The sequence below is a fragment of the Zonotrichia albicollis genome, chromosome 6 (assembly GCF_047830755.1).
Source record: "Zonotrichia albicollis isolate bZonAlb1 chromosome 6, bZonAlb1.hap1, whole genome shotgun sequence".
Classification (NCBI taxonomy): Eukaryota; Metazoa; Chordata; class Aves; order Passeriformes; family Passerellidae; genus Zonotrichia; species Zonotrichia albicollis.
The window spans coordinates 13,584,682-13,610,601 of NC_133824.1; the positions used below are offsets into that span (position 1 = coordinate 13,584,682).

The window sequence follows — 25,920 nt, forward strand, 5'->3', positions numbered from 1 at the left end:
AAATGGTGGCACTAGTTCCTCCCATTTAATTTTCTAAAAGAAATCATCTACTTTCTTGTCTTAACAGCAGTTGAAAAGAAAGTGCAAAGGAGGTGTTTCCCTCTACTGGCTTATCTTCACTGTACCTCTCCCATTCTGCTTCCTTCTCCTTCTGATCTCCGAGTGAAGATGAGTGACCAGCTGCGAATATGACATCTCTGACAGGTGTCATTGCCTCCCACCAGTCCGAGTGGGTGTCCTTCCCTGACGAGCTGCTCCTCCCTGTTCCCCCACGAGGTAAGCTCTCTGATTTTCTCTGGAACTGCTGAGACTTCCTTGCTTGATTTAGACCAAGTACTGGCATAAATCTAGCATATATATGTGATATATGTGGGACAGCTTGCCTTCTAAGTGGAAGCAGTTTGTTCAGAGATTGAATTATCTCCTGCTACCCCTATGTAATAGGAGAATTTGGGCCAAAAAGGCAAATTACTCTCCTTGTGTGATGTAGATCTACTACAGGTTTTGGATCTGTGCTTCAAAATTCAAGACAGTATCCAACCAGCCACGGAGGACGTCTCACCTATTAAAATCAAGTGCAAGACTGCCCAGTGTTAATCCAAAAACTGCATTAGGTGAAGGAAAAATTCCTACATTTAGTTGCAAATTTTAGATGTTTCAATAAAAAGCAATGAAATAATGATCAATCCTGTAAATCTTCTATGTTACCTCTATTTTAGGTAGCACTGAGGCTCCTCCAGTGAAATGTTTTAATTCCTCTGACACATCTTCAGAAGAGAACCACAGTGCAAATGGAGGATTTCAAGACCTTTTCTGCTCAGAGTTGGAGGAGGCAGCTGAGCAGCTCAAGGTGGATTCTGGTAACCATGTGTCTCCCAACACTGATCTGTCATCGTCCATCAGTGCTTGGGTTCAGTTTGAAGATGCACCATGGACCAGTGCTTCATCAACCCACCCACAAACAGGTGAGGCAAAAGCAATGAGAAAGTCTGTTCCAGTAAGATAACAAAGTGCAATGAGAGCATACAGGATTTTTGCCTTGCTCTTTGGCTTCTCAAAGGTTTGAGTAGTTTGCACTGTATTTTAACACAGTTAATATTATCAGAGTTTCAAAAAGGGCCTTCTGGATTGAACAAGAAATATTTTATTTTTGTAAAGAAACTGAAAGCCTTTTGTGATTCACTCCACCTGTGTCTTGACTAAGTCTTGGAGATTGCCGAAATGCATTCATGGGGAAAGAGCACAGAGGTGTTTTCAGCAGTGACATTTCTTACATAGAGATATGAAAAGCCATTGAAAGAGTCTGAGCCATATTTGCCTTTGTATTCGGGAACCCAAAGAATGGTGATCACCTCTGTGATCCTAGCCTTTACCTGATCTTAGTTCCCATATGCTTTTTGCCAGCAGTTCATTGAAACCAGCAACTACTGTGCCAGTGCTCATCAGTACTTCCTGCTGTCTTTTGATACTTCTGCTGTCTTGTGATTTAGCAGCTGGAGAATGACAAAGACAACAGGTGTTTACCTTAATTCCAGCACTGCATGCACTTTTCTGCAAATAGAGCAGTTCTTTCTGGCATGCTTTAAACATGCATGCAAATCCCCTGCCTTGCCTCATCAGCTCATGGTCACTATGTGGCTATATGAGCTTCTAGCTTTTCTGCATGAACAGACTTCTGTCCTTCCTTGCAGGAGGTTGTGGAGTAATTGCCCAAGTAAACAACAGTTTACTTTTTCAAGTTTCAATTGAGATTCTCTCTTATTAATTCCACTTTGTGACTGCTATGTATTAAAGCAGTTTAAAGAGTTATAGCTTTCCTCTGCTCACTGAGTCCATCAGATATTCCCTGTAACACATGAATAGTACTTCTGTCAGAGAACTTGGATTGTCAGCTTTGGATTGGATTTTGGATAAACCCCATCTGGTTTTCCATCTGCTATTTTGATGGATGCTACAGACTAGTCCTTTTGAGACAGTGTGGTTGGATCTTTGTACACAAGTAAGGGAACCTTTAGAATCTCTTCTAAAAGAGATTTCCCTGACCTTCTTTATATTTATTTGTTGGTTCTTAGTTGTAAATACTTATTTATCGTTGTGATGTGGAAAGAAGGAAGAGCACCCATGAAGTGTAAATATGTAAAACTGAGATACTCTACCTCTCTCTTTGGTTTCATGGCTATGTGATCCTTATGCTTACTCACACAGCCATGTACTGTTTCAAATGGGGCTGTTGGTTGCTCTGACTTGGTATTTCCTTCCTAATGTTGTTATATCCTTGTTAACTGAAAAACCTATAAATGCGCCTTCTTAATTAAAAAAAACCCTTTTAATTAAATTAAAAATTTTTGCTCAACCTTAATAAAGCTAATCATAAGAAAAAGACTTTCATAAACCAAATTTTATGGTATATCACCTGATGTCCTACCCTTGGAGGGATATGGCCTGGTCTTAAGGTATATGATTAGCAAAAGCACTGCCTGTTGGTGTGTGTTTTCAGTCACAGGGGACGCTAGTCTGTAGGCAGAGGTCTAGGACATCCAGATGAGGAGAGCAGAGTAGACTTTCCCAAAGCATTGCAGTTTTGTAGGAGACACTCATTTGTGCCCCTGTAGAGGTTTGTCCTGTATGATCCATGTCACTGAGGGAGGATATTTGCACGCTGACTTTGGCATCTGACTGAGATTAATGGAGGAGGGTGGTTCCCCTAACAGACCAGGATGTACTCCATGTAATTCTTGCATGGGAAACTGTTATTCTGTGAACTGGATAGGAACCCTAAGGAAGTGTTTCCTAAGGGTATTTTAAAATCCTTACTTATGAGCTGGTCCCACTCCTTTTCTGAACCCTGTATGATAAAGGGCCAGATCAGTGCAGCTGACAGGCTCTAAAGGGAAGCAGAAATGACAGGTCTTTGTTTCTAGCCCTTTACTTTGACACTTGACAGCAAGAGGTAGGATAAACTCCAGCCTAGTTGTTCTCCATTATTGTGCAGATCACGATTTAATTCTATGGGCGGCAGCAAAGCTGGAGAGCTGCACTCGCTGACACCCGAGTGGAAAGCCCGAGGTGACAGCAATTACTCATTTCCAGTAGCAAACACTCTGCACAGGAACAATGGCAAGTACCCAGCCGGGGGAGGGAGGAGTGTAAGGGCTAAGTGCAAGCAGAAGGATTGGTGTGAGAAGGATGGCCACATTTGAAATCTGTTTCCTGTGCAGGCAGCTGTGAAGAGCAACGTCCTGGAGGCTCAGCACCCCTGTCAGGGCTCCAGCGCTGTTAGGAAATCGTCTGTCTGTCTGTCTGTCTGTCTGAATGTGCTTGAGCAGCTGCTCAGCTGACCAGATAATTACCCAGGCTGATGGCCAGGCTGCCTGGAAATACATTTTGAAAAGGGATTGCAAAGTGGGATTTCCAGAGTGCCATGAGAGCAAAGAGGATCAGTCCTCAGAGGGAGAGATTCTGTACATTGGGGCTACAGTATTTTGGCACAGGTTTCTCCAAAAGCAAATATTTCTCTGAAAATGCTCAGAGTCTAAAAAAAAATTAATTTAATAACAGTTGGAATGTAGTGGTTATTCTATAGGAAGTACATTTTAAACAAAACCAAGGCTAATGCTGAATCGTTTTTGTTCTGGGAAAACTGAAGGCATGGTTGGGAGACTGATGGCAAGAAACAGGGCTGAACAAACTGGCAAAGAATTAGGAAGATGAAAAGAAAGGTCAAAATCTGAGGTACAGAAATGAAAAGCACCCATAATAAGTCTCACAGTGAAAACTATTTCATTTAATATGTTCTTGTAAACCCTTCCTTCTGCCAGGTTCAGGTAGAGTAAATGCTAAGCAAAATGTTTGATTCAAAATATTTCAGCATTTGAGATTTATGTCTAGTTAACTGACAGCTGCCAAATCATGTGGATTTCTCCTCAAGAAGCAAAAACTCTTGAGTGAGGCCATAGAAATATTAAGAAAAATTATGTATTGTGGTGTCCCATTCTCTTTTTTCCTTTTGTGGGGAAAAGGAAAAATTTGAATTTTTTTATGATTATTATCAGCCTAGTCAAACTGTTACTGCCAAAGTGAAAAATGAGATTTTAAAGCTGACCCAAATGTTCCTATCACAAATGCTACACAATCTGTAAATGATCACAGCCAGCAGGTGACAAAACATTTGCATTTGTTACACAATGGGCCTCCAGCTCACAGTCTCATATTCTATCAGTGTTAGCTGCACTCTTCAATTCAATGAGGTATTCTTACTCACCATAATTAGAGTAAGGCAAGATCTATTACATCATCCACCCTGCTCAGCCACGCCCACTTCTTCCCAAGAGCTTTGTCTGGTTTTAAATGGCTCAAATTACTTGGACTCTTACCATGACCCTTGAGAGGCTATCCAACAGCATATCTGGACTTAACTACTTTGTGCTGTTCTCTCTGAAAGTAGGCAATACTTGCAACACAAGATCAGCAGCTGGAAACTACACCTGTCACTAGAAACTGTGATGCTGTGCTAAAATCAGAAAAATCTGAAGTCCTATGTAATAAGAAAATAAATGATGCTAACATGGTTTATTGTAATACAGTGTAGGGATCAAGGAACAGGTCCTCAAAACACCAAAAAGGAATTAATGCTTCAAGGTAAATCTGCATATTAAAAGCCAATCCATTGTTTTAAGCATAGATATGTCAAGAAAATTAAAGTGCATGTTGAAGGAAACGTTTTTCGTTTTGGGAATCAGTGAGTTGATTTTCAGTATCCAATGCATGCTACAGAATTTGCAATTTAGGGATAGTTCTGGCTCCAGTCTTTCAACATAAACAGATTTCTGAGAAATTCCTACAGCAGAAAGGCTGTGACTCTCTGGCTATTGGCATTAGAGACTGAATTCAAAACTTCTACAAGAGCCCTGCCTCATTTAGGAATTTGGCTGCAGCACTTCCAGGAATCTGAAGAGCAGCAAGCAGAAGCATCTGAAGAGAGATCCTAAACATGTGTAGATGTTTACTTTTGCTTGTCTTGCTTTTTGAGATTGCTAGATGGTCTTTTGGCTCAGCATAGGAGAAAATGCCCTTTTGCTTGTTTTAATAATTAGTGTTGGGGAACCTAGAACAGTCACAGGTAGAAGGTGACTGTAGTAAGAATTTAAAGAACAGCTGTTGCAGAAAAAACTCCCTGTGGTTTTGGTTTTCCAAAGTACAAAACTCTTTTAAAGAAAAAAGCAAACAGTTCTGTTCTTTCAAGATGGCCCAACTTGCCTGGAATAAAATTAATATGCCCTTACACAGAAGTATTTGGCAATGCTAGTCCAGTCAGATGCCTTCTTAGATAAAAACTGAGTTTGGAAAGCACAAAACTAGTTGGCAGTATTTGAGTTATTAGATCTTACATGTTTCTAAATTAGCCTGTTTTTTCATATTGTTGTGACTGACTTAAAAACCACTGGAAATCTACGATTTTTTAAAATGAAATAATTCCACAGTTTATAGGATATAAAGCACACTTTAAAAAAAATCACTTGGCTCCTGTTAGTGATCCACATACAGAGCTCAGCTTTTCAGTTTGTCCTCTATGTCCAAATAAAGTGCTTTGTCTGTCAGAGCAATTTCAGCTGAAGTTTTAAGGATGGCTTTTCAGGTGCTGTGTTTAACAAAAGGACTGAGAGAGGGACTGACAGATTACAATCATACACTCATCATTCTTTCTGTGCAAGCACCGAGCACCACACAGTGTGCAGTTACTGCAGGGAGGAGGGGTGGGCGTTGGTTCTGTGTCTGACACAACTGATGTCAACCTGAGCAGAAAGGAGGCAGATGTGCCTTACAGCTCCTCATCCTCAGGGGTGACTCCTCTGAAGGCACTCAGTGTCAGTAGGGTCTCAGCTGTACACTTATAAAAATACCACTGCCTGCTTACCTGAGGCTATCAGTGCAGATATACAAAATAAATTGACATTTCTCAAGAGGCAAGGCAGAGAGCACTGTTTGGATGTTCTGTCTATGCACATATCAAGGTTTCCATAATATGGAAGTGTCCCATCACATCATTTGGATGGAGAGAGAGAAATCTTCTTTAACTAAATTTGTTATTTTTTTCCAAAGTATCTGTCAACCCAGTAAGGGTTGTTTGTTTATTACATACTGAGAAGAGAATCTCTGTGTCAGTAGTTGTTCACTGTAACTGCAAGATTTGTGGAGCATCAAGATCTTTGTTGGTTTAATACAGATGTACTAATTTAGAAAACAGTTACTAAGCTGATATTAAATTAGAACTAGTCTCTACCTGTACACTTTTCTTTAGTTCAGGAAGACTTTTTTACCATAACTTTCTTTTTTATTAATATTATTTCCTCACTCGAGCCGTCCATTGTTGCTAGCATTCAAGTGGTGATGTGGGCAAAGAGCATGCAATACAAACAGTAGAGAGTACAAACTCATAGCAGTGGATGTGTGTGATTGTGTTCTGAGCTCTGGGTGATGGTTAGACAGGTCTGAACTGTTTGACATGCAAGTCTGGCAAATGAGAACAGGATTTTTGGTCTACACTGAGCAAAAATGTTATGCAGTATATTTAGATTGGGACTCTACATTCTGCATGTTCACAAACAAAAGTTATTCCTAGTGCACATTAATAGGTCAATTTCGGGTAATTTTTATACTCCCCCTCCATGCAGAGCATTCCTGAGATGATGACTGCATTTGAGTGGGTGTTACAGATAGGGAATGCTTAATTAAATTAAATAAAACCACTTTAAAAAAAATCTGTGGTGCTGTAAAAACTCCAGAGAGTTGCACAACAAACATATTCATATTCAGGTCTTGTCAGCAGTGTCAGAAACGTGAAATCTTGTTCTGAAAAGTCACAGCTTCTCCAGTACTTGAGCAACAGGAAAGCATATGGCTGCCTGCAGCATGGAATCTAAGGCAGACAGCTGAGTAGTGCTGGAGGTGACAGTGCCAGGCACTAGCTAAGTTGTTCTGCATTTGTTACAAAATAACTGTGTTGCTGTGCATGTTGGAATTTGTATTTACAGAGCCCCAGTACACTGGTCTAGCATGTCTTCGGAATAGTTGATCTCTGGGTAGACTGCCCTGCATGTCTCTAACCAATGCCTGTTTTTTGCGACCAGTGTCTGCTTCAAAAGCACCCAGCTGGACTTCTCCCTCTTCCAACTCTTCTGAGAGGCAGGCCCGTGCCTCAGAGAGCAGCTGGACAACCAACTCAGAGGACACCAGCAGCCCAAGCATTGCTCCCTCCTACACAGATCTGCAGTCACTGAATACCGAGGACTTGACCAGTGGTAGAACATCTGCAGCAGATTCAGCTGGTAAGAGGGAAGCCTTCAAGCTTCCATCTCAATCTTTTTGATACTACTCAAACTCACTGTTCAGAATTAAGCCACAGGAAATGGATCCAAAGCAGAATAAACTCAAGGATTAGGAAGACTAACATTTTGTTCTATTCTAATTCAAAAAAAATCACACTCGGACTTCACACAGCACTGACATGTGCAGGCTCCTGAAGTTAGAGCCAAATGCAACTGTGTACCTCTTGACAGACTTGGAGCATTTCTGCTTTTGACATGCCACGTCAGCTTAAGCTGATCTAGGAACTAATAAGTTATGGGAGAGGCTAGATGGCCTTCCTGAATTTCCATGCAGAAATTTTGTCAGCAGTGTATTCAGGTGAGGCAGGCCCAGTTCTGCTTGCTCCTGTCTGTTCCAGTGAGTGCCAAGACACAGATCCAGTTTGCTGGAGGCATTCTTTGCATAGTGGTTTGCACTGTTACTGAACAGTAAATGCAGAGAGAGTGTAAAACATGACATAAGATGGTTCAGGAGCAGATTTTCACCATTTAAGGATCTTGTATCTGACCTTGTAGGGCTCTATTCAGAAACAATCCTGATTATGGAAAAATGTGCTGCATGGCATTGTAGCTCTTTGCTCCTCAGTTGTACTCTGGGTAATCTGAAGCGAGAGAAATAGAGCAGAGTAGTAGCAGTCATGTCATGGAGAATGGGAACTGCTGAATGACAAAGCTTTCACAGTGCCTAAAAAAGGTGACATGTCAGGACACAGAAAAAAATACACAGCTCCAGGAGGAAGCACCTGCACTATGTTGAAAGCTGTTCAACCCAAGCTGAGGAAGGTCAGTAGCTTCACAGTTTGGTGATGAAAATCAATTCCCTGGTGTCGTGATAGCTCAGACCTGGGAGAGGTTTAATGTGTTTTCTCTCAGGTGGTGAATGTAAAAATACATGGGAAATAAGATCTGTTTTGTGAGAATGGGCTTCCCAAGCCTTGCTGAGGTCATATGTCCCTTCCTTAAGAAACATATGCATACATCACTTGCAAAGAGTATTATTTGGTGGTTCAGTGAAACTGGGTTAGAGTTGTAGGCAGATTTATAAACAGCAGCGTAGTAGGTGCTGGCTCAGCACTTTAGACAAAGGATTTGTGGAGAAGTAGTAGTTACTTTGGATAAGTACAGCTGTTTCTTTTTTCAAATAATGAAGTTACCACAAATCTGTCTGACCATTTTTGTTTCAGAATACTCTGCTTTCCTGTACCTCTGAGTTTGGAAACCACTTTTTGGTAGAAAGGTAGAATAGGCAAGTTGGAGTATGTGCTGGATATCGCTATTTTGTGATTTGGTATAGGCTGCTGTCACTGGGGCTGTCTCTATCTGAGCAAAGGGAGTGAGGGATGCCCAGTCCATATATAACTTCATATTATATAGGCAAGTCAAAGACAAAGGGCTGCTGTATATGCCTGTCATTCACATGGGATTATATCCTACATATGGCCCCAAGTGAAGCTGATACTTCAGTAAAAGCTTTGTGTGCAACTTTCTTATCTCAGTCAGTCACAAACTGACATATTTATTAGCAAGATGAGTACAAAAGCTCACTCCAGTCACCTAAGAATTTTACAAGTAAAAAAGGAAGTAATACAAGCAAAGCTGTGCTGTTAGTTAAAACAGAAATACATAAAACATAAGGTACACTTACACTTCCAATACCTTAGTGATACTGAAACTTGAAGTGTGAAATACAGGGAGCCTTTGTATCACCAGGTGTAGAGTTTGCAAAAGAGCAGCATGAACAAAGTGCATCTGTTTGTGCTGTTCCTGGGATGCCTCACAGTCCAGTCCCTGAGGTGGCTGCTGGCATCAGGAGGGTTTGTGGAAGTGGAAAAGCTGAGGATGTAGTTGCTGTGGAATTGTTGTACAGTTCTGGCTGCTCTTCTGTTGTTCAGCCCACTGTCCTCCCATCATAACAGTGCACAAGTGGACAGAAATTGTATGATCATTTTCTTCTCTCTATCCTCTCTGCCCCTCTCCAGAAATTCAGTTCTTTAAACCTGACTTGAATCATGCATTTGATTTGCATTTCTCCCCTCAAAGGACTAGCTGCTTCAATCTGTAGTAAAGTTGAAGGCTCCACCAAGACAGTGAAATGGCATGTATTTTGCCATGAAGGAAAAGAGAGGAATCTTCATGCTCTGTGTGATGATGAAGTTACGTTGACTGCTAAACAGGATGTTGACTCCAAGGTCAAGCTTGCTGGAGGGAAAAAAAAATCAGACTAATTTCACTGCTAAAAGCCCTATGAAAATAATAAATCAATGTTTGATCTACTTAGTGATGGTAAAGAATCAGGTCTATGAAATAATCTGGGTTTAACACTGTTTCAAATGAGAAAAACCTAGTGATGAGAAAAGCATGAAAAGTTCTACTCTGTGGTCAGATGCTAAGTAAAACAACTATTTTAGCCATGGTGAATTTTTTCTATTCCATAATTTCACCACTTGTCTTGAATTAATCCTGCATGCAAAATGCTTAAACACCAGCTGCCTGTGGTAGTTCAGGGCACAGGGCTTTGTGTGGGAGCAGATGAAAGCCTGAGGTAGGTCTGACTGCAGGCAAACACAGAGACGAGTCCCAGCCATAAAAATGTGCATCTTGGTGTCCAGGGCTGGTGGGCTCTAAGCAGGTAGAATTGGCTGGGAATTAACTTTCTCACAACTGACACAAAATGTGAGTGTAAAACTTATGGGGTTGAGCTTATATAATGCATGTGTTTATGCAAGATATGGCCTAGGAAGATATCTGAAGGAGGAAGATTAGAGAGACCTCTCTCGAGTGATGCAACCTGAAAGTTTACCCTTGCTACAGGGGACAGCAGAAAACCTCCTGACTGATGGAGTTGGGATAAGCAGACTGATGTCTTGTAAAGGCAGCAATATTCACAGTAGTGAAGGTAAATGTTGCATGAGCAGAGGTGAAAAAGATTTGCTTTTCTATCAAAGTGCAGCTAAAAGGTGCTGCACTTCATTGCCTGTGCTTGTTTGAAATCTGGCACCAAGAAGCCTTTTATATTATCCTCATCTTTGCCAGCACAAGGGACTCTTTAACCTGCAGCAGCCAGCCAAGAAATGTGGGTCAGGTGATAGCAGACTGTCCATTTACCAGGGGCATGTTTATGTGGTTCTAACAGCAAGCACTTTGCAACAGCTGGGCTTTCACAGTGTGTGTGAAGCTGTGTTTGGTGCTGCTGAAGTGCCCTTGCTTCAGAGTTCTTACCATGCCTCACCACATCGCCCAGCTTGGATCAATGAGCATGAAAAGAAGTAGGAACTTTTGGCCTTTGTGCTGTGCTCTGCAAGATAAGTAACACAGGACATCTCTGTTACTGATACAATACAAGTATTTGTTCCTTCTGTAGCAGATGCCTGTCTCAGCTTTCAAAAAAAGCCAAATATCTGCGAGACAGAGGAGCAACGGAGAGGCCTTCTTGTAACTGTGGTTATGGATCTGTTCTGAGGTTGTGCCCAAATACCTCACCGCTTGATTTAGATTTCTGCATTTCACCATTCTTCTTTAAAATAATTTTATCTATATAAATTAAAATTATATTGTATACAAAATATAGTTATATATGATTAGTATGCATATAATAAAGAAGATATTATATATATTTACATAGCTCATAAACTATTCTATTATAAACTTCATAGACTATATAATAGAGTCTCTCTGTATCAGATAATAAAGCTGTATATGTCTGTGTGTAGGCATAATTTTGCTCGTAGCAATTTTAGGTGTATTGTTGGTAGTTGTGTTGTTTCTGTTGTGATTTGTATCTTAGCAAAGCTGCAGCTATGCCATGTTTGATGTTAACGGTTCAATTTGCTGACCAGTTGTTCTCTTTGGCACTTTCTTCTATCTCTGGGACTACTGGGAGACTGAGGAAATTGTTGTGTTATTATTTTCTGAGAACATCTGCATGTTTGGAGATAGAAGGTTGCATGTGTGACCCCTAACTTCCAAAAATCCAGACAGTTCATAAATAGCACAAGGAATTAACTCTGACAATGTTGTTATTTTCAACATCATTTAATGGGGCTCTGGTGCTTCTCTTCCAAAACCTGGAAATGGCAATTCTGACAAGCTCAGCTCCAGCTATCTCTTGACAGTAACAGAGGGCAAGTAATAACTTTTCAAACCTTTTCCTAATGCTTTTCTGCACTGTTTCTGTTACACTTCTTCTGTAACTGTAGCCAGCTAGATACTGAATCCTGATATGATGACTGCAAGAATGGTGTTCAGTGAGTTTCAAACAAGCAGCTTTGAACAGATTATATAGCTGTGCAATGTGGTTGCACTAAATGCCATGAACAGGGTGCAAGCTCTGAAATTATTCCATGTTATTTACCATGGCAAGAGGGAGAATAGTACATGCTGATGATGACCACCTTCCATCCAGAACTGCATTTCAATTGTGCTGTGTAACTATTAACCCGCTTGTGCTGGGTCCCAGTCCCAGACACATGAAAACTTGTGCATGAGAGGCTGCAGAGAGGAACAACCGTGCTTCAAGGAGGAGGGGACTCCAGAATACCATGAACAAATTGCACCTAAAATATACTCCTAAACAACTCCAAACTGTATGGGCTACATTCAGCACCAGAGGCAGGGTTCTTTATTTTTAATGTCAATACCAACCACCAATTCAGGAGTTTTATATCCTTCTTGTCATCCCAGATTTTTCTCATGCATTTTTAGCTTCTTGGAGAGTAATGAATTAGTGGGACAGATCTCAGAAGGTAGGTCTAGATAATTCTTGGCAGTAGAAGTGCTGTGATCCCAAGATAGACCTGTGTACTGGAAATCAGCTCATCTTCAGGGCTTCCTGGCTGCAGTGTCCCAATGACCTCTGCAGCAGAGTTCAGTCCTCATCCCTGTGTTGCAGTGGGGAAGCCTGCAGCTTGGTTGTGCAAACTGGACCTAGGTGAAGTAGAAATAGCTTTTGCCATATAGACTGACAACCTTGCTCTTTGATGAAGACTGCAGGTGAAAGTAGTGGGCCAGAGTCACTGTCTCAGTCCTGCCTTGTGGCAGGAAGGAGGGCTCAGAAAATCTGCCAGGAGGATAGGGGAACTATTAGAATGAGGAAAGAACAGGTACAACAATAAACAAATGTTTATTTCTATCTATTCAGTAGAGAGAAATAGAAAATAGTCTTGGTGGGCAGGCATCTAGTTCATAGGCATTAAGGCCAGAAGGGAGGACTGTGTTGTCATTATTATTGTCCAGTCTGGCCTCCTGCATGTCTCAGGCCAAAGAACCTCACCTGGTCATTTCTGCACCAAACCCTTCAGTTTGAAATAACAGTACAGCTGCAGGCTGTGCAGGGAATGCACTGGGAACAGCCCTGAGGAAAAAGGTGTGGGGCTCTTGGTGGATGAAAAGCTCAACATGAGCTGGCAATGTGGAAGAAACTCTTCACTGTGAGGTGGTGAGGCACTGGAAGAGATTGCCCAGAGAAGCTGTGGATGCCCCATCCCTAGAAGTGTTCAGTGCCAGGCTGGATGGGGCTTGGAGCAAGCTGGTCTAGTGGAAGGTGTCCCTGCTTATGGCAGGGTGGTTGAAACAAGATGATTTTTAAGGTTGCTTCCAACCTAAGCCATTCTATAACACTACCATATCCTGAGCAAATATTTGCATAATATCTTTCTGATTAACATCTGCTGCAGCAAAGTTAGTCCCTGATCAGCCATTTCCATCCCTTCAAAACTTGATTTTTAAAAAGGACTGTCCTGGTGATAACATTTAAAGCAACCTGAGATGTCAATGAGCTCAGCTCTGCCAGCTCTTGTGGGCCTAAATGTAGTCTGCTAACTTCAAAAGGTCCAATATTCTACACCCCAGAAAATAACACTGGTTATTTATCTTCTCTGTTACCTTGCCTCACAAGGAAGAGTGGTTGATGCTACTGTAGGACTATCAGATTCTTGCTTTTTCTTCAGGAACAATGAGAAATATCAGGGTGTAGGAGGACAAGATTTAACATTGCTCTTATAGTAAGAAAGGAGTTAGAAGAAAGCTCAGAAGTGTCTGCTCCTACTAATGCCTACAAGGCTGAGTCTTATGGTGCTTACTCCTGTGAATTAATTAGGCCTTCCCCACTCCTCCACATTGTAAGAAAACCAAGTCTAAGACAAGGAGGAGGCAAAGTGAGAGAAGAGAAAGTGACAGCATTTCACTGAGTCTAATTTTCATTATTGCTCGGAAATGTTACAATTAAAAACTTTATAACATTATGTGTGTATGTATTTTATATATATATATATATATATATATATATATATATATAACTTTGTTGTAATTTAGTGGGTTTTTGTCTGCTTGCTAGCATAGAATCAGTTCTGATCTTGTGCCATGTCATTAGCCCTCTGCTGCAAACAGCTAAATGAGCATCTCCTAGTTCAGGTGCTGAGTTTTCTTCTCATGACTATTCAGAAGTGGAAGGTACAGTAACTGTGGATTTGTAGCAGAATTATCTTTATTATAGAAGAGCTAAATGCTGAGCCTACATGTATACTTGATGTAGTTCACTCTTTTCATACCTATTCACCAATGTTTTTACATAGCTGAAAGGACAGCAGAGAGAAGTCCAGTGCGAGTCACAGGACTGACCTTCTCATCTGCCTTTATATAGGCAATATCCCAAGAAAACAGATATGAGTAGGTGCTTTGTAGTTTGTCTCAGTGAGGCAGACTAGGTGGTATGAAGCCCTTTATTTCTGTTTGTAAGGCTGTGATTCCTCAGCCACAGTGTTTATGTTGGCCCCAGCTGGTCCCCAATGCAGAACGCCACATGCTGATATGATAAGCCTGAGGAGTTCAGCAGGAGATTTTGCAGCTGGACAGGACATTTCAGTGTAAAGCTTAATTGGAGATGGGATGCTTGAGTGCAGCAGCTGTCTGTGATTGCTGTGTTCACAGAGGAACAGCTTGGTTTATTTGGACCAATTCTGCAGGATGCTAAGCGGCTTCCAAGCTTAAAGCTGCTGGGAGAGAAGAACACCAAGATATCTCCCCTATCTCTTTCTAAGTAGAAAACATCACTGGCAGTTCTCAGCGACATCATCTTGCCTGCTGCATTCAGTTCCTGGCAGCATGCTGCTGTAGTGCTGACAGGAGGCAGGAATGGCACTGTAGTCATGGAGTAGCTCTGGAGAAGCACTGTCCCAGCTTCGTGCTGCTGCCCTACAGCACTGGCTGCCCCCCAGGGAACACAGTTCTGCAGCTCCAGAACCACAGCGGGATTCACCGCAGGAAGGAGTCACCCACTCGAGAAGTGGCATTTCCACCCCTGATTCTGTGTGGCAGAAAAGCAAGCAAGGCTTCACCAATTAACAAGAGCTGTAAATCATTGCATGTGCTCTTGATTAGAGATCCCAGTTCTGTGTGGAATTTCCTGTCTGATTATGAAGGGGTTGAATGGAGCTGGCAGAGTGAAAAAACTGGCAGCAGCAGACAGCAAGTAAGAAGGAGAAATTTCACAATACTCAAATGCATGGATTTGCTTGTTTGTCTCTTGCTGTGACATCATCCAAAGCCTAGAAAGGCAGACTACGCATCACAGGAATTGGAAATGTGATGATGAACACCTATAGGGGATCAGTTATAGAGTCATCTCCTCAAAGAACAGTGTGGGATAAAATGGGAAACGGATTTGTCAAAAACATGAATAGTGAACAGAATAATTTAAGCAAAACTTTCAGCTTCTATGTTCACAACTTATTTTTTTGTGCCCACTTAGAAACTTGTGATAAATGTCAATTTTTATCAGGACTTCTGCCTCCCTTTTTCTTTTATTCCACCCCAGTGTTAGGGACAAAATGTAACACTTTCTGTTATTCCAAGGCAGAAATGAGCGGAGTTGGATGACAGTACCCTAGGGAAACTGCTGATTTATGTCTTTGCTTCGATATCTCTGGTTTTCACCTCATGTAGCCTTGATCAAACCATATAATACTGGAGCACAGATATGACATGAATCTTAATAACCATGTTCATCTGTTATTAGAAGCAATTTGATCTTAATTGTCCTCATGTTTGACAGATGAAACCAAAATCGTCTGCCTATATAAACTGGTATTTGCATTGTGACTGTGCGTGTTACATGAGAGGAACAGGAGACTCCATACTATTTCTTCATTCTGATCTTGCTTAGCAAGAATGAAAATTGTGATTCTGGGTTTTGTCACATGGATGCCAGTCCAATTTACTTGTCAGTACCCTTGTGGTACTGCAGTATATTTCATGGACACTGATTTGAACTAATCACTTAGGACTCAGTTTTTTTAAACTATTAAGAGTGCTCAGTACTTTTTGTGAAGAAGTCCAGATCTGGGTTTTGCACCTAAAACTGTTTCCAAGATTCTCCTGTCCCAGCTATTCTTGTTACAGTTGAACAAAATTTTCAGTGTGCTCCTCTCCAAATCTAGCCATTTAATTTAGTGTCTAAAAGGAGATTAGAGATCCTGCCAACGTATGTCCTGCAGCTCTGTGTTCTCAAGCCCATTACAGGCTTTGTAGAAATTATTTCATTTAAGTGGATACTTTAGTCAACAGTTTACTGAAGCTGCTGCATTTTCACATGTAGACATTTCATTTAAACATCATTCACTTAAGATCATAGGAATGGAATCTATTTCCCAGGACTCTGATGTAAATGTATTCATGACCATTTCCTATCCATGTGTTCCTGTGCCAATATTGTCTTTCAAATAGCTTTTTGCCCTCTCCAGTGTAAGCAGTTTAATATATTTATACAGGGTAATTATCTCTCTTTCTGTGTTCATTTGCTGAACTGAATGAGACAAGCTCTTTAGTATTCTGGCTCTCCATTCTCCTCTTCTTCCTAGAAAGCTTTTCTCAGCTCATGCCACTGTTTGAATTAATCTTTCGGGTATGTGGTGTTCAAAACTGTGCAAGACTGAGGTCTCACCACAGCCTGATATCAAGATATTCATTTTCCTATCTTCAGGAATTGTCTCCTTGATACATCATCCCAGGATGTTATTCCCTTTTGAGCCAGTGCATCAGGCAAGTACCCTTGCAGTATATTCAAACTGATAGTGTATATGTGCTTGCTGTGTCCTGCCTCTGCTACATGTGCACTTGTATGATTGATGGTGGGCATGAGTCTTCAGAGGGGCTGGGTGGAAAGGGAGCACATGGCACACAGAGGGAACAGAGAGGCACGTGGTGCTCCTGGCAGAGCACACAACTGGAGGGTGTTATTGCATTTGTCACACCAGCCACAGCACCAGTGTCATCTCTCCCTGTGCCTCGGGGCACAGTGCTGCCTCCAGCACGGGCAGCTGGCTCCAGAGTGGGATACAATTCACTGCCCTGCCTCTGCAGCAGGCCCTTCACCAGCCAGCCAGCCTTAGGATCTGGGTGGGAAAGTTTACATAAAAAGGAGTAAGGGGGGCTTTCCTGGTGGCTTTGCTTTCATGAACTCACCACTCCTCCTCCTCTAGACTGATCTGTTTGTTCAGGCTTGGTTGCCTCCAGCAACACATTATTAGTGCGAACTATGGTGTATCCTGGGAGACCTGCAGGATTCCTCGCAAATCTTTTGAGTGTTTTGTCTCCAAGGAGGAAGAGACACAAAGGCATTTCACTCTGTTGATGCAGTTGCATGTGCATTATTCCCCTTCTTTGAGTGTTGGTCTCTTCAGCAAATGCTGTAATTGGCCTGCTGCACAGTCTTCATCTTGCATCTTCGTCTCAGTGAGTAGATTATGCTTTTCTTGGTAAAGCCACCAAACTGCACTGCTTTGAAGGCTGTATTTGAAACCATGCTTAGCTGAAGAGCAGAGTTGTGTGCTTATTGTTGCACACACAGATCTGTCCTTGCTGATGGTAGACCTCAGGCTTTCAGGGTAAATCTGGCCTTAAGATAAATGCAGATTGTATTACACATGAGCAATTTTCCTTGATTTAGCATGGCTGCAAAGGCAGTGAAGACACAGTGGCAATGGATTAACAACATGGGCATGTTCTCAGGGCGCTGCTAAGACCATACATCTCTGCTAAAATCAATGCCACTGCAAATTCTTTAGATATAGCAAGTGTAATGAGAGCTTACCCACAATGTGATCAAACTCTGCAGGTATGCTTTTGATCTCTGCTTGGTTTGAAATTACAGGACTCAGCTTCAGCTCCTTTGGCTGTTCTGTGTCCCAGGCTTGCAGGAACCAGTCTGTGTGTCACAGCACAATTCAAACATCATGAAGAGCACTTGATTTCCTGATTAGTCACGTATGTGTCCAGAGATGGACAGCATCAGATGAACTGATCTCCCATAAAGGTCAAGGCAGCTTAGCTAACAGAGGTCAGTGCTCCAGTAGAAAAGGCATCAACAACAGATGGCATCTCAGTAACAGAGCAGTCAGAGGCAATGGACATGAGGTTCTCATAAGGGTGATGCTGTCAGTAATGGGGGGCTATTAGAGGGCAAAGGAGTTAGGAAAATGCAGAGAAGGTGTTTTGAATGCAATCTGCTTTCATCAGGTGATTCAGTTGCCAAGAGACTTAGATGTTAAAAAGTGGTGACTGGAGCTTCAGCCCTGTCTTCTGTCCTTCTGCCAAGCTGATCCAGGTCTGCCAGAGGGTGGGAGACTGCTGGGGCAAAAGGGTGAGCTGTGCTCTGCTGAGATTGACAGTCCAGCTGCATCCACAGAACAAAATCAGTTTGTCTCACGCTTCTGAACAACCTAAACCTGAACTAATGGAACAAACCGGGGTGAAAGGAGAAGGGTTTTGCCAGACCCAGTAGCTCCTTGTCTACTGGATAAAATGGGAAACAGGTTCAGTAGAAATCAACTCATCCCTCACCATATGGCAGGGAGAAGAGTCACTCTTCAATGAGCAAAGGCATTTGAGAATAACCTGATAATTCCTGGATCATTCTCAAGGCAAACAGCATGGGACCAGGACCCAGGAGGCTTCTCCTGCTACACCTGAAATCCAGTTCATGTGCCTCTTGATATCTTTCTCCAGGGAAAAAGTAAGGGGGAAGAAAATACAACAACGGATGACTAGGCTGTACTTTTTCTGCATTTCAGTTATTTCTTAGTGAACAGCTTTAAACAGCTTCAACCCATCTCCTGCTTTACAGAAAAGTTTCAAGGTGTCTCTTGAGCCATTGCTCTAAGAAATGCTCTTTAACCCACATGGTTCCTTTTCCCTTTCTTCACCATGGGATTTTCTCTCTTCCTGCCCAATTTTTCTCTTCTGGGTGCTGTTCTATTTCTTTCCTGTTCAAAATGACTTAAATGCTTAAAAGCTTTGATGCTGGTGGCATCACCTTGTTTCTAGTGGGTGACCTGCTGCATCCTGCATTCCCTTCTGGCAGAGAAGAGAAAATGAGTAAAGGGACTGTCATTCCCCTTTACTTGGCAGAAGGCCCTTCTGCATGTAGAAGAATTTCTTCATAATCTAGTTCCGAACTTAAATTTCTCTTTGTTGACTGGATAATTGACGTAGCACTGTTGCAAAGTAGTGAAGTAATAATAGTCCTTGAGAAAATACATGCCAATTCTAGCCGTAGCTAATGCTTTACTGGAATGCCCTGCAGTGTCATTTAAATTCCATCAGTGACTATAATTTCTGCACCTTACAGGAATCTGAAGATGCAGTATTTCCCTAGACATTTTCTATTTTGTATGGTGCTGTAGGATTTCTTATACCTAGATTTCTACCATCAAATTAAAAACAAATGTGTGTTATCTTTAAAACTCAGTTTTATGGATGAAAATTTTGTGGATATTTTCATTTTTCTAACTTGATTCATTAAATCATTCTCCCACCTCTCAGAAAAAAGAGTATTTTCTATGCTCAAACACTATGAGTAGTGTTTGAGTATAGAAGTCTTCGCTTAAATTAGCATACATTGGGAAAATGCTGCTCAAGTTGATGAACCAGTCTGGGAGGCAAGTGGTCTCTATGCTTAACATCACAACCACACAGAGTCCCCATGCAGTAGTCTAGACAGACATGTAATACAGCCAAGTTGCTACAGTCACACCGAGCCTGTCACCTACCTGAAATGAAAGTGTAAAATATGTTCTTGTGCTGTTTTTAATCTAATTGCCTAGTAATCATCAGGAGGTAAATATTCCTCACTATCTTTCCTGAAAAGTTTAGCAATTTAACACTCCCTATATATTTATTTAGGTTTTTTTTTCAAAAGTCTTCAATCCCAGTTCTCTTTGGCAAATGCAGTGTTTTATATTTTTTCCATGTAAGTGGAGCTGGCTTTGCAATGTGTTTAATAAAGTCAGTTTCCACATTGACTATGTGCAACCAAAAGGGAAGATGTTTAAAAAGAGGAAAACACTATGATGAATATACAGTAATGGTCTTCAAATTGTATGCTGCATCTGCCAGTACAGTTTACTTTAAAAGTTACTTTAAAAATTTTAAAATTACTTTAAAGTAATTTTCAAGTCAACACTTGTAAAAAACAGTGAACAAATGGTAAAAATGGTGAAAATACAACTTCTGTTAAAAAATAGCTGCTAGACTCACTAAGGCAATGAACTATGGCCATGGCATGTTTTTTGATATCTGTCTTCTGTTATGAATGGCAGGACTATTGAGCACTATAAGCATAAAGTAATTTTTAATTCCTGTGATGAGTTAAGATAGTGGGAAGAGTGAAGATCCTCCAAGATAATTTTTTACTCTGTGTTTTCTCCCACAGAAATTTGAATACAAAGGCTGCCTTTATCAACTGCATGGGGTTTTTTTCCCCTCAGTTACTCATACTTTATAATTTGGCTATGAATTTTAAAGAATTGAGCAGAGATTAGAAATTAGCACCCTTTGTGTCCTTTTGAAGGCATATCAACCCCTCCTCCTTAGACACTGCAAAATTCCTTGCTAATAAGGCTGACTGAACAAGTCTTCATTAAACTGCATGTTGCTGGCCTGGAGAATTTGTCTCCATCAGCCATTCAGACCATGACCTGGACAAATCAACCATGATGCCTCAGATGTGAAAAGCCTTTGTTTGGCTTCTCACGTTCTGAACACAATTAGTAGCTCTGCAACTCATCCCCTTGGCCAAGGTAGAGTCACTCTGTCCCTTGCTGTAACTACTGGTCTTGAGGAAAATCCTCTGAGCGTTCCTCAAGTGATTCAGTAGAATGTGATTTTAACCATGTAACTCCCAGTCCATGGAAATGAGTGGCAGGTGAGAATAAAGCTGGTTACACCCAGTTAGCATAGTCAGTCTGTACTGTCTGTGCTGGCAGTGTAATAGGAAATGCAATTGGACAAAATTTCCACTAAACTGAGGTAAAGAAACTGACTTATGCAATATGTCTGTCATTAAGGTGACTGAGGCTTCTCTCAGCTTCCAGACACTGTGGTCCAGATGTTTACCACCTCTTCTTTCAACCAGGAGTTAGTACAATAGATGTGACTTTTGTGTAACATGGCAGAATACACAAGTCTTTCATTAAAAATCATCTTCCACTTGAGATAAAGTTTTTATAAATTATACAAATAAAGAAGGCAGCTTTTTGTAATAGTCATTAAAGGCTTAGGAGCTGTTTCACAAATATGTAATTCCTTGAGCATGTCAGAGTTTGCTTTGCTCCAGAAGAATGAAAGGCCAGAGTTTTAAGCTTTATTTCCCTCCTCATAAATTCTGAGGATTGTGCATTTACTTTGGCACTGGTTTTGCTGCTTCTTCTGATTATGTCCCTGTTCCCTTCAGTGTTACTGCACTGGAGAAGTGGTACACCTTCTACTCATTATGGTCAGGAGTTAAGATTTCAGATTTTTTTGCCTCAGGCAGTGTTTGAAGCCTTTCTCTGTTACGTGCCTGCAAGTCACAAGGCAGCAGAAGCATGCAGCAGGTGAGCCAGGGTACTCTCTCTTTCTGTGTATGCATAATTATCAGTATTTCTGTATATATACTCTCATTTGTATATTCTTGAAAGACTTCAAACGAAAATCTCAGTTGTGTTTTTTGTTGGAAGGGATGGCTGAACATTAGACCAACCCAACCAAGTTGCTCTTCAATCACACAGGTCTTAACAGTGCTTTGTGTTACCCCTGGCCTCCTCACCCACCCATCCCTCTCTATGCACACAGGTCCTGGTCTCCTCAGCCACAGCACAGATTGCTTCACAGCAGCAGGAGAAATGTTTTCTGTCAGCTGGAATCCAACCAGGATGTGAGGAAAATAGCATTTTCAGACACTTCTGAACCAGCCTTGTCATTGGGGCAGAGAGCTCCTGCCTACAGCTCAGAGGCCAGGAAGGGCTTGATCACTTGTGATAGGAGGTGCATCTGAAGGGATCCATTTCAAATGGATTTAAATGGCAGGCATGGTTAGGACACCCTTAGGGTTGAAGGAGGGATCTCTCAGGGTTCTCAGCATGAGAACTGGACCAGCTGGACAGTGATCTGTCACCTGTGAACTTCTCTACACACTTTTCTTCTCACAGACCTTAAACACTTACTGGCAAAAGGCTGCTTCAGGCATGTGGATTTATGTAACAAGCAGAAACTTGTCAGAGACTATGTCTCATAGATTTCCCATGTATCAGTGGGTTTGGCTATTCATATTTTCAGTCATGACAAGTTGTATTTAGCTCTGACTAGAGCCTGGATTATGCCATGTGTTCTATAGCTGAGGAGTACCTGGCTTTCAGTTAACCTTTTCTCCTAATGTATTTTGATGACTTTCATTCTCTATGTTTGGTTTGTTGGTTTGTGTTTTTTTTGGTTTTTTTTTTTTTGCTTTAATTGTATCCTGGCCTAAACCATCTTGTCCTGCTAGGATGATACTACAGAAACCTATTCTGGACTACTGAGCTTTAATTTTGCCAAATTTTCCTCCCAGGGAAAGGATCTTGGAAAAGCAACTGTTCAGAATTCAGTGGTTGCAAAATAATTGATAAACACAAGCCAAATGCTGCTGACTGAGGATTATGTTCAGCCTGGGCTTGCTTTATTCTCTCTTTCTCAACATCTGCAGGATGAATACAGGCCAGCAGTGACTAGATACTACTCAAGAGCAAGTCCTTATCTGTTATCTATGCTTCAAATGCCTCAGGCAGCAGAGTTAAAAAAGACTTTCATACAGCTTTCATATTTTGTAAGGATGAATAGAAATAAAAAAATATGAGTGTCAGGTGTGATGAAAATTACACCTTCTCAGGGGTAGCTGGGAGAATGTAGAGACCCCTCAGTGATTTTCTCTGCAGTGAGATCCATTAGGCTGACAACAGGCCCCAGCAGTAAAAGCTTTATTTGTTTGCTATCTACAACACTACCTGCCAGAGAGGTGTCAAACATCCACAGGACAATCTTACAAGTGCTGAACTGGACACACTGTATTTATCAGCTGGCTTTAGTTTTTCTGCAGAGGTTGTTGTAAAGGCATTGTGGCCACACTGGATTTTGACTGAGCTTCATCAAAGTCCAAGGTGGGGTTTTGATAGACTGGACCCAAACTTGCAATATCAGGGTGGGTAGGATCCTTCTCTAGGATGAGAAACGTGAAGTTCAGGTTGAGCTCTTGTGTAAGGAAAAACAGAGTTGAATTTAGGTTTCCCACAGCCAAGCACAGGCTGAGTTATCAGCTTAACAGGCATTTTGGAGTGAAGTTATCCTTTACATTTTTTACAAAAGCTGTTGACAGTTTTTGAGACATTGTGGTTAGAGATAATAACAGCTCTATAATGCATGTATTTTTTGGAAGGCAGATTTTATTTCTTTCCCCACAAATCTGATTCTGTCTCTAATCTGAGTTAATTTATGTGCACATTTTAAAAGTTTTTTTTGTATTAGACAAAAGGTCAAGGGACTGCCACCTTGTGAGGAAAAAACCTATTTCCCGAGAAACAAGCTTGCTTCAGTATGTCTGTGACATCCCAGCACCCCATGCAGTGCTCTGTCGTGGTGGCCAGAGTAATTATGGACCCTAATTGGGAACAAGAAACAAAAGAGGGAGTCTAGGGAAAGATGACTTCATCTCCCTGCTCATCTTACATTACTGTTCTGCACAAAAAGATTGAGGCAACAGACAGAACAGCAAACAAAACTATCTACATAGAGTTTTCCCTTGGCTGAGGAGAGAAAGGATAAAATGAGAAAAGGAACTTATTCACCTGGAAAGTCACAAGAGCAGGTCTGAGTTTTCATCTTTTCCAGCCAGAATGTTTGTTTAAGTCCACACCTTTAAAAGTCTTTGTTTAAGCAGTTTGTCCTTGGGCTAATTTCTCCATCTCATTCTGCTTTAGCCTCAACTTGCTATAAGCCTAGGAATTTTTAGGCTTTGTGAAAGAAGCTTTTTCTTACACTGACAGAGAATGCCTTGTCTGCTACATGAAGTTGTTACAACAAGGTGTGGGAGGGAAGTGAGGCATGACGGTGTTGCATAAGGGACAGTTTAACGGTTGGCAGACCGGGGGATTACAAAACAAATGTTCTGCTTCTTCCATTAATTGTTTCATTTCAGTGGAGTAGTATAGGCTAAAACTGGCAATGGCCTAGACAGATAGGTTGCCACAAGTAAGGACAGCATGTGGCCATTCCTGATTTACTAGTTGCTTTGGGTTTTTTCTTGGGAAAGGCATCTAACCCCTGATTCTGACTCCTTGCCTATCAACACAAATGTATCCCTCTAGTAAGGCAGCCCAGTCTCTTCTGCAGGCTGGCAGGCACCAGCTTTGCTGCATGCTGTGCAGCACCTTTCCCACAGGAAAGACTCACACAGTTGTCCCTGCAGTCCCTGATCACACTCATTCCATCACCTACCCTCACCCCCTTTCATCATTTGATTCACAATCACCATTGTACCAACATCCAGAAGTCATAGATTGGCCTCTTGTTTTTGGTTCTGCATGCTGCCACACTCCACCATTCAAACCATAAAGCCATTTACCTTCTGTGAGTAATTTCATGTACTTAAAATTATTTTCATACTGATATAATTTAATGAGTAAATGGCAAATGAATTCTTTTTCTGTATGCTAGGTACTTTTTGGCATTACTTCCCAAGTATCCAGACAACTTTGCCTTCACACAATCTCTTTTCCTCAGTGTGTCAAAATATCACATATATTTTTTTTCTACAAAGTAATCAATATGGAGGAATGAGGAAAACCTGAATAACCCAAGGAATGTCACAGAAGAGCAAAAGGATGTTAGCTGTTTCTCAGAGGCACTGACAGATTGTTCCTGTGGTTTTCAGTCTTACATCTGAACTGCTTGGGGCAGAGGTAAGGGCAAGGAAAGAAAAAGTACAGGCTAAAACCAGGGCATTTGGGAACACCTAGAAGTGTATTTGGCAGGTGGAGCACTCTGTGTTGGTGGACCTGGCTGTTTGGTATGTAGGTTGGGTCTCCTTCGCCTTCCTTTTATGGCAAGAACTTCCTGGATCATTAAGTCGAATTCCTGCTATCAGAAATGGACATATCCTGTTATTGATGTCATAAATTTGTCTTGCTTGGTGTTTAAAAACAGGTGGTTCATTCCTTCCATTTTCCATCTGTAAGATTGCACTGGAATCTCATGTCCTTCCACTGATCAAAAACCACCCTCAAATTTCGGTCTTAGTTTGAGAGAGACTCATGTCTATGACTGAAAAACATAGGAAAATGTTTCCAAGGAGATTAGAAATGACTGGCTGAGTTCTTTAAAATGTGATATGTGCTTTGCATTTGAAAGTTATCTCTATATTTACCCAGCCTGGAGTAAATCCAAAACAGTTTTACCTGAGAGGACAAAAGGAAATCCAAATCCTAAAGCCAGCTGGTGACGGAAGAGTTAACGGGACACAATGGTTCCGCTGCTGACACGGGGAGCAGCCTGCTGCATTTCTGCAAGGTGATGAGCTGAAATGTTTGGCAGTTTGGTTTAGTTTCGGGAAAAAAAAAAAAAAAAAAAAAAAAAAAAAAAGAAAGAAAGAAAAAAAAGGCAGCTTTATTACTGAAGCAAACCCAAAACTTCGGGGGCTTTGTTGGGCGGAGTTTAACGTGAAGTTTCGCTCCCGTTTTGCCGGCTGATCCCCGTCCGTCTCCCACCTCCGGCTTTTCGGGGTGTGCCAGACCTGCCCCCAACCTGCACATTCCCCACCTCCCCGCCCTGCCCCGCGGGCGGGCCGGCGCGGGGCTCGCTGAGCCGAGCGGAGCTGGGGCGGGCAGGGCGCGGGCGCCTTCCTCCGCTGCACGGCGGGGACCGGCAGCCTCCGAGCGACCCGAGCCCGCCGAGTGCAGCCAGCACCGAGCCCTTCTTCTCGGCCGCCTCGGGTTAGTGTTTTTGCTTCGGTGGGAGGAGGAGGAGGAGCGGCGCATAAACTTCTTTTAGAAGTAAGGTACTGCAGTGGCGCGGCCGGTGCGCGCCTGGGCAGGCGGAGGGATGAGAAAAGAGATTGGGGAAACGTCTCCAGCCCATGAAGTCCAAGGGAACCTCCAACACGGTGTTATTGACTTGGGAAAGTTTTATTTACAGGCAGAGTTTGCTGCTGTGAGCACTACTAGTAGGATGAGGCAGAATGTTGACGGTTCGTCCCTTGAGAACGAGTGACTAAAGAGAG

General features: G+C 41.8%; 1 protein-coding gene across 4 annotated transcripts in view; it reads left to right on the forward strand.

The window, feature by feature from the left end:
- STON2 (stonin 2) overlaps nt 1-25,920 on the forward strand; it is a 65,244-nt gene that overhangs the window by 14,912 nt on the left and 24,412 nt on the right. For 3 of the 4 annotated variants that reach the window (XM_074542524.1, XM_074542525.1, XM_026792145.2), the window contains exons 2-4: nt 68-276; nt 720-965; nt 7,128-7,325. In XM_074542524.1, the coding sequence (XP_074398625.1) occupies nt 189-276; nt 720-965; nt 7,128-7,325 (532 nt within the window). In that variant the 5' untranslated portion in view covers nt 68-188. Of the gene's footprint in view, nt 1-67; nt 277-719; nt 966-7,127; nt 7,326-25,422; nt 25,634-25,920 lie in introns of those variants that run through there. The other variant, XM_074542526.1, reaches the window with a different exon arrangement.